At 44.4% G+C, this 10,904-nt stretch overlaps 1 protein-coding gene across 6 annotated transcripts in view; it reads left to right on the top strand.

Moving 5' to 3' along the window:
• Positions 1-2,483: 2,483 nt before the first annotated feature.
• PSPC1 (paraspeckle component 1) overlaps positions 2,484-10,904 on the top strand; it is a 64,469-nt gene continuing 56,048 nt past the window's right edge. For all 6 annotated transcript variants that reach the window (XR_006178316.1, XR_006178315.1, XR_006178314.1 and 3 more), the window contains exons 1-4: positions 2,484-2,952; positions 4,719-5,020; positions 7,382-7,477; positions 9,117-9,313. Coding sequence is in view for 2 of the 6 variants with exons in the window: in XM_042868547.1 (XP_042724481.1) it covers positions 2,581-2,952; positions 4,719-5,020; positions 7,382-7,477; positions 9,117-9,313 (967 nt within the window). In the remaining 4 variants the exon portion in view is untranslated. The remainder of the gene's footprint in view (positions 2,953-4,718; positions 5,021-7,381; positions 7,478-9,116; positions 9,314-10,904) is intronic.

Genomic DNA, 10,904 nt, shown 5'->3' with positions numbered 1-10,904 from the left:
TGCTCCCTCATCCAAGTCACTGATGAATATATTGAATAGCACTGGTCCCAGTATTGACCCTTGATGGACTCCACTAGATACAGGCCTCCAACTAGACTCACTCTGTCCCATTGACCACAACTCTCTGTCTTCTTTCCTTCAGCCAGTCCACCTCACTACTCAATCAATCATCCAGATCACACTTCCTCAGTTTAGCTGCGAGGATGCTGTGGGAGAAGTGTCAAATGTTCTACTAAAATAAAGACACGCCAAATCCACTGTTTTGCCATCATCTACCCACCTGGTTACGTCTTCATAAAAGGCTATCAGGTTGGTCAAGCATGACTTCCTCTTGGTGAAGCCATGTTGTCTGCTCCTATTGACCTCTTATCCTCTTATCCTTGATATGCTTAGAGGCAGCGCCAAGGATAAGTTTTTCCATCACCTTTCCAGGGATGGAGGTGACGCTGATCAGTCTATAATTACCCAGGTCCCCCTTCTTGCCCTTTTTGAAGACTGGAATGACATTTGTTTTCCTCCAGTCTTCATCCATCTCTCTCGTTCCCCACAATTTACCAAAGAAAATAGAGGGTGGCCGTGGCCCAGCAATGACTTCCACCAGCTCCCTCAGCACCCATGGTGCATCCCATCAGGACCCATGGATTTATGGATGTCCAGATTGCTTAATTGATCTTTAGCCCAGTCCTCATCAACTGAGGCAAACTCCTCCTTGATCCTGACTTCCTCCGGGGCCTCAGGGGGTACGTAACTCCTCAGGACAGCCTCCATCTGCATAGGCAGAGACAAGAGAAGGCATTCAGTAACACTGCCTTCTCTATATCTTCTATCACCAGGGCAGTCATGTGTGTGTGTGTGTGTGTGCGCCTGCGTGCATGCATGTGTGCACACCTGTTTGTGTGTGCTAGTGCCCAGTGGCAGCAAGGCTCAGACTAGCTCCTAGCTGCTCAGGGCCACGCAGCCCCTTAATGCCAGCATCTATGCCATCCAGATACAGGCTGTCAGATTTTTGGAAAGAATCATAGAATCACCAAGGTTGGAAAAGACCCACAAGATCATCCAGTCCAACCATCCACCTATCACCAATAGCTCTCACTAAACCACATCCCTCAACACAATGTCCAAATGTTCCTCGAACACCTGCAGGGCCAGTGACTCCACCACCTTCCTGGGCAGCCCATTCCACTGCTTGACCACTCTTTCAGAGAAGTAGCATTTCCTAACGTCCAGCCTAAATCTCCCCTGGTGCAACTTGAGGCCACTCCCTCTAGCACAATCACACAAGAGGCCGACCCCCAGCTCACTACAGCTTCCCTTCTGGTAGTTACAGAGAGTGATTAGCTGTCTCCTGAGCCTCCAGACTGAACAACACCGTCTCCCTCTGGATAATGCTCTCAGACATACAGTCTGATTCTTGGCTGGTGCTGCGTGGAGCCAGGAGTAGGACTCGATGATCATTACAGGTCCCTTCCAACACAGGACATTCTGATTCTCTGAAATTGCTCAGCAAAGCGCTCACACCTGCTGCGGAGCTGACTTCTTCAGGATCACGCTTATTGCTACTTTGAAAAAGAACAGCCCATGTCATGGATTAGCTAAATAAATACTAATCACAGAAGGTTCTCTACAGGTGCTTTTTTTTTTTTATTTGTTATAGCAGTATAAATAAAAAAGTTATTTTCTCCCGAGGTCTTGCTCAGGCTACAGTGGGAATCGGAAGCAAGAACAATTTCTTTTATCAGGTCCCTCCGAGGCCGCAGGCAGAGCACAGCGCTTTGTCTGAATGAAAGCCGCCCCCTCACAGGGCGGCAGCGGCCGCGCAAGACAGCGCCGTGCCGGCATCCCGCGCAGTAAGGCCTGCCCCCGCAGCCGTGCCGCCCGCACCCAACAGTGGGCGCGTTCCCGCAGCCCGGGGCCCTCCCTCTGCCTCCACAGCGCTCGGCTCTTCGTCTGCCTGCGCCGTTCCCTGCAGTCTCCTCGGCGTCGAGCGCGGGTACCGCCGCCCTCCGCCCGGCGCAGAGCCCCGCAGGGCGTTCTCCCGCCTCGGTACGGACCGCAGCGGAGCGCGCGCGATCGGAACGCGCCTCAGAGCACCGATCCGCCGAGCACGGCCGGATTCGCGGTGGGCGGGTAAGGCCCGAGGGAGCCGCGCTGGCTGAAAGCGGCGGGGAAGCTCCCGGCTGGGCTGAGCCCCAGGGCCCCGAGGATGCGAAGGCCGTTCTCCCGCGGTCCGACGCGGGCTCGCCCGGCTCCCAGAGCCGAACGGTGACGACGGCGCCCGAAGGAGACCGGCCCGCCACAGGCGGCCTCGGCGCCTCCGCAGCCCCGCCGTGCCGCGCGGCGAGGCGCGTGCGCAGCCCACTCCCCCCTCCCTTCGAGGAGCCGCGGGGAGCGCGGCACGCAGGCGTAGCAGCCGGCGAGAGAGAGCGGCCGCCGGTGGGCGGGGCCGGCCGCGGGGACGTTGCAACTCGTCGGGGGCGGCTGCGGCGCCATTTTGAATCGGCTGCGGATCGGAGGCAGTGGCTGCCGAGCGCGGCTCCGCACCCCCCGAGAAAAGCGGGGAGAAGGGAGCGAGGGCTGAGCATGGCGGCGAATCGGAACTTGAAGCAAGTGCGGATCGAGAATAGCTCCCCAGCGGCGCCGCTGGGGATGGTGGGGGGCGGTGGCGGCGGCCTGAAGGGGCTGCGGGGCCTGGAGACGGAGAACGAGGCGGCGGCCATGGCGCTGGTGCCGGGCAAGGAGGGCGGGGATGAGGAGCAGGAGGGCGGGTTCACAATCGACATCAAAAGCTTTCTCAAACCCGGCGAGAAGAGCTACACGCAGCGCTGCCGCCTGTTCGTGGGCAACCTGCCCACCGACATCACCGAGGAAGATTTCAAGCGCCTCTTCGAGCGCTATGGGGAGCCCAGCGAGGTCTTCATCAACCGGGACCGCGGCTTCGGCTTCATCCGCCTGGTGAGCTTATCGCGGGGCTCTGCGGCCCACCCTGCCCGGCCCTGCCCCACCCCGCCCCGCTCTCCCCGCGGGGCGGCCGTGAAGCGCGGCCGCTGCCCCGCGTTCCCTTTTTGTCCTTCGCTGCTCGCGCTGTTCTCCGCCCCTCCCGCCCCCTCGCCCCGCGCTCCCCAGCCGGAGCCGCTCTTGGCGTTCCCCCCTCGGGGCCGTGCGGGTTTCGGGTTCCTCCCCCAGCCCCGTTGACGTGCTGCTCGCCCTGTTCCCGCAGCTCGGCCAGCGGGAGTTCTTGTGCGATCTGCTCCATTTGTTGAATACACGTAAAACGATTTTTCTTTCGTTAACTGGGAGCGTTTTATTGTACTTTAGGACTCTCGGTGCCGAAGCAAATTTCGATCTGCGCGGTTCTTTATGAGTATTTCCTCATGCAGTTAATTTTAAAGATTGCACGGATCTGTTTTGAAATACCATTGCTCACACGTATTGAAAGCTCAGAACATGTAATTCACGCTTGTACCGAATTGGAAACTTAGAATTGTCTGAATTTAACGATTCTCGGGCTCATACAATTTAACCAGTATTATTTCAAATCAAGTGTTCAAAAAAGAAATCATCCTTAAAGCGTGTCATGCTGCATTTACATTTTTCAGTTCCGTGTGCAGGATTAGTTTTCCTGACTGCCACGTCTAGGATGCTCTGATTTACTGAGTTCAGAGAAAAGCTTTAAAGTGCTTTCTGTGCCAACTGTTCTTAAGATTTTTCTGCACGTTTTGTTGGTTAGGCTTTTTTTTTTTTTAACATCTTTTGCTTGTCACAGGTAAATGTGGCATCCTGCTATCTGTTTTTTACTGTGACAGAGTTCTCGCAACCTGAATTAACAGTTTCCTGTAGGCAGTGCAATATATTTGCATACATTACTCAGTTCTGCACGTAGTAGAGATCAGTATCTACCCAAATGTCCCTTTTGCACTATATTAAGAGAGTAATATTTTTAAACCGTTTATGTGGTTGGTCAAGGTGTGGAGAAAATGGCTGCCACTTTGAGAATTATTTGTTTAAATGTTTGGGATTGCAGGTATAAAACTAGTTGAGGATTTCTGAGGTGAGAAAAAGGCAGTTATTGAGATGGACTTGTCTCATGGATGTGGGTGCAGAAAACCTGTAAGTGTGAGAGGAATTAATACAGCAGTTGCAATGTAATTTCGTCAAGAAATGATGAGAATTAGACACACGTGGAGACTTTATCCAATGGTAGCAACAAGCAAGTTGTTTTCAAAGAATATTTTCATCGATTTAAAAAAAATAAATAATCCTAGAAAGCAACCAGAAGCACTGGCCTTTAGATCTTGTAGTGCGGTCTATGAAGATACTGTTCCTGTAAGGAACAGCTCCTGTGTGAATCTAAGCATTTCAGTAGGTAAATATAAAAAGGCGTCAAATTCTCAACTCTGCAGAAAGCCTTTACAGTGCAGTGCAGGCGTATTTGTGATGATGGGAATGCTGTGTCCTCTCATGTGTAAGAAAAATGTGCATCTAAGTAACTTTTTTTAGGCTAAATCGTACGAGATGAAAAGTGCATATTATGGCAGTCAGGGGATAGGAACTTTCGGAGGGCAAAAATGAGTGCTAAATGACCCTATTGAAAATGAGCTCCTATTAAAGGAAGAAAAAATGCTGCTTTTCTGGGGTTTGAGGGGAGGAACAGCAGCACAAAAGCCATGTCTGTTGTCTTTGTAAATAAAACATATACAATATTTTGTATCTTGAAAAAGGAATCTAGGACACTGGCCGAAATAGCAAAAGCAGAACTTGATGGTACTATTTTGAAGAGCAGACCACTTCGAATTCGATTTGCTACGCATGGAGCTGCCCTAACAGTCAAGAATCTTTCACCCGTGGTTTCTAATGAGCTGCTGGAACAAGCATTCTCTCAGTTTGGACCCGTGGAGAGAGCTGTAGTTGTAGTAGATGATCGCGGCAGAGCTACAGGAAAAGGTTTCGTAGAGTTTGCGGCAAAACCTCCGGCACGGAAAGCTCTAGAAAGATGCAGTGATGGTGCATTCTTGCTAACAACGTAAGTCCACGGGATTTTGTTTGCGTTTGTGTCGAGTATGCATTTCTCATGTGAAAGAAAAAAGCATTCGCGGGCATTCCATAGTTCTTATTTTCAAATCATGAAAGCCGTGAGGTCGGAAATTAAAGGTGCTTTACGTGACTGCCTGAAATACATCGTTCTCCACACTGGAGAATAAAAAATAAAGCCACTCATTTGCTTACAAGTCTTGTAATTTTGGATTCCAGCCTGTTTAATAGGGCTCTTCTTAATGAGGCTTTATTTTCACTGATTGAGCTCTTCCTGATCCCAGTACTGATACCGTGTAAGGATGTGCTTCTTGGCTGAGGGGGGCGCGACTTTGCTGATATTTCTTTGAACTTGGGAAAATGTTATTTGGCTTTTTGTCTTCAAGAAAGCTTTATTTATATCTTTCAAAGCTGTAGGATTTTTCTTTCTAATGTGAACTTGTTTTGCACAAGTTGATGGCAGACATTTCTGGAAAAATTTCAAGGTCAAGCAAGCTTGTGGATTACGGTACTTTGCTCTACCATCTCTTATTTTGGTACTCAATGAAAAGAGTTGTTAACTGCTGTGCTTTTTTATATGGTAGCTAGGGACAGCTTCCAGTATTTTCATAAAGGCTGAGTGAAATTGTATATTTTCAGGTATGTATTTTTTTTTTTTTTTTTTTTTTTTTATAACCCCGTATAATTTGGGAAAAAAGGGCTGCAGTTTCACAGTGTCAAGGCTTGCTGCCATACTGTTGGGAAGTTGCAGTTCTGATTCAGGCTGCTTTTACCTTCAGAGCTGTTTGATACTTCCAATAGCCACCTGTGCTTAGTGAAACAAAGGAGAGGTATGTGGCTGCTTTTGTTACGTTCATTTTTGGCTGTTTTAGAAAGTGAAGGTGCTTGCTCACCTGGGTATTAAGAGCACCAGGTCCAGCTGAGGATAAGGCAGGAAAATATATTGCTCTGATGAGATGGCAGGTGGAAAAAGGATTTGGAACTCCTCTTGCTGATAATAATATCATAAATCGTATGTGTGACTGGACTGAATTCTGGTGGATACATAGTAAATTCAGTCTAAGTCTCTGTTATTGTCAGTAGGCACTGGAAGTTTGTTCTTATTTGTTGTGGATTTTCTTGGCATTAGTGTTTGAGTGGAGGCACGGTGAGCCAAACCAGGCAACTAATCTAGTTCAGTGAATGCTATAGTGTTACATGAGTACTATTCTTGGCATGAGAGATGTGGCGGGGGAAAAAGAAGCTGGATACGAGGGAGGATATTCTTGTTTTAGTAGTTGCTGGCTAGCTTTGTTTGATGGAAGTAATCATCTAACCATGACTTAGTGAATAAAAAGCACTTGATCTTTGTCTTTCAGCTGCACATTAGGAAACACATCAGACACCTAAGCTAATGTAATTAATATGAATCTCCTATGATAGTTTTTGTGCTGTGATGGTTTTTGTTTTGCTTCAAAATTAGAAACTTGATATTTTAAAGGAGATCTAAAATTTCTCCTTTCTATTCAGAGAGGAGAAATACTTGAAATGCTGTGTGCTACGATTCCAGGCTGTTTTTTTTCCCCCCCCTTGATGCCTAACGATTTTTTCCAGCTGTCCATGTTCTTCAAATACAAACATTTTGTTTTCTGTGATCTGCAAAGTTGTTTTTTTTTTTAAAGTGTGGAACAAAACCAAAGTGCTGGCCTTTTGACAATAGGAGCTTTTTAGCTCGTAAAATTTTAAGGTATTATTTAGATGCTCCCGAAACTGGTGTAGTTCTTATATACAATTGAAGATTTTATTGTTATCCATCGTTAGCTAATACTTGACTCTGATTACTTCAAATACTGCAAACTCCAAGAATGCATTCCACATTATGTAGAAGTTATTCTAGAAATAGAAAAATCATTGCAAAAATACCAGGCTGTTTTTAGTTGTGGAGTAACCATAATTAGAATCTGTTCATATTCTGTGGAAATATGAGCAGAGTGAGTATTGCTACCTTTTGGCTTTATTTGGTGCTGTGCTGTTATAGTGATGGTTCCCACGCTGTCTAAATAATTTATAATGTTTTTGAGATTTTTTTTTCAGCTTCAAATATTCCTATACTTCACGGCAGTCAAAACTACATGAAGTTGTATTTTCTATGCAGAATCCACAGCTGTTTTTGGGTGTAGAACCAGTTGTCACTTTCAAAGATGATTTTTGAGATTGGGTTTAATTGGAATTTTGTTGTTTCAGAAGAATTTGCGGAAAAGGACAGTGAGATAATATGTATGTTAGTTTCCAAAGGTCCTGCTTCAAAATACCAGAGCAGCTTATTTTACTGTTTCTTTCATTATTCAGTTATTCAATTGGAATTCTCTTCCAGAACACCTCGACCTGTTGTTGTAGAGCCAATGGAGCAATTTGATGATGAGGATGGGCTCCCAGAGAAGCTAATGCAAAAAACACAACAGTACCACAAGTAAGTTCGGTTTGACTTTTAACTTTATAAAATGAAGATACTAAGTAAGTATTTAGTAAGGTAATATTTTTATTTCAGGTTGGTGTATGTTTATTTTGTACAGCCAAGAGGAAGCCAGATGTTAGGTCAGTAAACTTTTTCCCACAGAAAAGCGATGTGTCATTTCTGTATTCAGAATTGGCATTAGAATAGTTCAGTTGGAAGTGGTCTTCCAAGATCATTGAGTCCACTGCCTGAGCACCTGAGGCTGACTAAAAGTTACAGCATTATCCAGCTGCCTCTTGACCACCAACAAGCACAGGGTGTGAACCACCCTCATGGTAAAGAATTTTTTTCCTTGTCTCCCATTAGTCATTGGTTAGTAGAGAGAAGAGTCTGGTACATCTGTCTGCACTTCCCTTCCTTTTCTCTAAACTAGATAAACTGTGTGTTCTGCCACCCATAGGATGTACCCTGCAGTCCTGCCAGCTTTATTGCCTGCCTCTGAATGCTTTTGGGTACCTTTGCATCTTTTTTATACTTTAGAGCCAAGAGCTATGTGCTTAAGGCTGGGCTGCACCAGTGCTAAATACAGTGGGAGAATCGCCTCATGGGACTGGCTGGCCATGTTGTGTTTAATGCTCCCCAAAAGGTGGTTTGTCCCTTGGCTGCTGGGGCACTGCTGGCTGGTGCTGAGCTGCTGTCACCAGCACCCCCAGGTCCCAGCTGTTGAACCTTAGGATCTTTTAGGCTCCTTCCAACCTAACTATTGTACTGTTCCACTGATTGCTAAAGATTAACAAGCAACTTTTTTCATTTTCCTAATCATAGTAAAATGGAGTCTTGTTGGTTTAGCATTCTGTGATTTTACTGAGGTAGAGATTCCTGGTCTTGGCTGAAATCAGCTGGAGCTTACTGCCAGTCACTGGTAGTCTTTTGTGAGCTTGGGCTGTGGTCTGATCCTGCAGAGATGTGTACGCCCACAGAATTTTATCCTCTTGACTAGCACCACCACCTCTGTAGAGTCACTGGGGTGTAAATCTTGGCAGCTTCTGTGATTTGGATGTAATTTTGAGCAAAAAAGTCTCTAGCATGAGGTGAAAGAGGGTTTTCCTTTGTTAGAGAGTATTACTTGTTACATTCAGATCTGATTGCTATTTAGAAATCTTGCAGCTTGAAACTAAAATACTTACTCTGGTAAGCAGTTAAACCTGTAGAGTAATACTTGGAAAAAAAAAAATAAAATCATTGTTCTTTAAAACATTAGTGTTAGAATGTGAATAAAGTATTGGCTCCTTTAAATATTCTTACTAACAGTCTGAACTGTTTAGTAAGCTTTAATATGCATTTAATTTCTTATATGATGTGACCACTTTAGATTAGCTGGGTTCACCCTTCTAATGTCACAGCTAAATGTTTTGTACCATGGTAATTAAACGTTTTTATGTTGATTATATAAATGGAGTAGATATTTATTTGCAAGATTTCTCTGATCAGATTACTTACCACATTAACAGCTGAATTAAACTGACAAACTGGTTTGCAATGCTGATCTGACTTTGCATCAGATTTGAAGTGATTGTTTGTGAATTCTTTGGCTGTTACGGCTGTTGATCTTAATGTGTCCTTCTGTACATTTTAACTGCAAAATTTTTATTAGGGAAAGAGAACAGCCTCCACGTTTTGCTCAACCTGGAACATTTGAGTTTGAGTATGCTTCACGTTGGAAGGCTCTTGATGAGATGGAAAAGCAACAGCGTGAACAGGTTGACAGGAACATTAGAGAAGCCAAAGAGAAACTAGAGGCAGAAATGGAAGCAGCTAGACATGAGCATCAGCTAATGTTGATGAGGCAAGGTAAAAAATCAGATAATGTATTAGCATTAATTCTTTCCTTTTCACAAATTTTCTGTCTGTAGCATATTGAGCTGTATGTTAAATGCAGAGATTTCTGGTAGATGCTATTTAATTAAATGTGTTGAACCAAGGCAAAGGAAGTAGTATTTTTCTGTTTGTGTAGTCTTTGAGGGTTTGCAGTAATGGATTAAGAAGTCGAGAAAGGGGAGGTTGCCTAGGTGTATTTTTTCACCTAAGTTTTTGTGCTGTAAATAGTTTATATCACAAGAATGAATGGTAGCCTCAAATTCATCTGTAAAATTATGTTTTTGTTGGTGTTGTTTATGGTACTAGATGGGACAAAGCACTGTTTGTGTGTCCTGGGCAGGAAAAAAAATGTAAAATGATGGTTTGTAGTTACAGCTGATCGTGCCTCTCCAATACAATCCAAAATAATTTTACTCCTTTTTTTTTTTTTTTTAACATTTGAAACCCAACTGAGAAATCTGTATGCACGATTGTTGTAGGCAACTCAAAGTAAGTGGCAGTTGTCATTAACCTACATTATTCTTGAAAGTATAAAATGGTGCATCACTCTTATTTAACTTTGTGGATATGTTCCCTTTCTGTAGTTTTGGGGGAAAGAAAGTCCTTTAGAAACTGTTTTCAAGCCCTACCCTCAGGAATGGAGCTGAGTTGAGCTTGTATTTCTGTGGCAAAGCAGAAACAGGGCAAGTAGCTGATATTTTCTGCCTGTTAGTCTTTTCCCAAAAAGCTGGTGGCCCATAATTACTGCTGTTTGCATTGCTTTCAGTTGAGAACTGCAGAACACCATTTGATCTTAGTTTTTAAAGTTACTAGTTTTGCTACGACTGGAAGTTGTCATTAGGAAGAAGTTCACCTGTCCTCTTGTTTCTCAGTGAGCGTGCTTGCGCTAAGTGAGAAACTGTGTTTATATAAGATCTGGTGCTGCAATACAGAGCATAATAAAATAATAAGAAAAAACAACAAATTTCAAATGCCAAATAGTTACTGTAGCTCCTTTTATGGATGCTGAAGGAAAAAGTTCTCATTTTTTGGAATATCTTTTAAGATCCACTTTTACACAGAAAGAAAAAGACTATTTCTTCTGCTGAAGAGCCACTGGAATAAGGATGTTTCTGGTGTCAATATTCCATTGAGAAGATTGGCTTTTTGTTGCTGTGGGAAGAGGGTTTGTCGTTCCTCTTTGATTATAATGGAGCACTTCTCTTTGGTACCAAACAACCTGGAATTTTGTGCAGGTGCTCAGATTTGAGCTTATTGTTATGCAGGAATTTGAATAGCTCAGCTCTCAGCATGTTTCATGTTTTTTTTTCTCTTACCAACTCTTCAGCTTCAGCGTATATGAAAGTAACCTGATGAGATTGAATTGTGTGCTTTTTAAGAAAGATGCAGTGAAACATAAAACATCAGAATCAGGAATGACTATTTTTGCATATCTGATGCACAAACGAAATGACTGGTTGCAAAGGTTGTTGAAATAGTTATTCTGAAACATGGAATGTAAAACTATAGCATAGTAGTTAGCAGGAGCTAAAAAGATGAGAAGAATGAGTTTCCTACAATCCAT

The sequence above is a fragment of the Lagopus leucura genome, unplaced genomic scaffold, assembly GCF_019238085.1.
Source record: "Lagopus leucura isolate 7727_CA_CO unplaced genomic scaffold, USGS_WTPT01 Super-Scaffold_100001, whole genome shotgun sequence".
NCBI lineage: Eukaryota > Metazoa > Chordata > Aves > Galliformes > Phasianidae > Lagopus > Lagopus leucura.
Note: the sequence above shows the minus strand (reverse complement) of the source record. Positions and strands in the feature narration are given on the sequence as shown.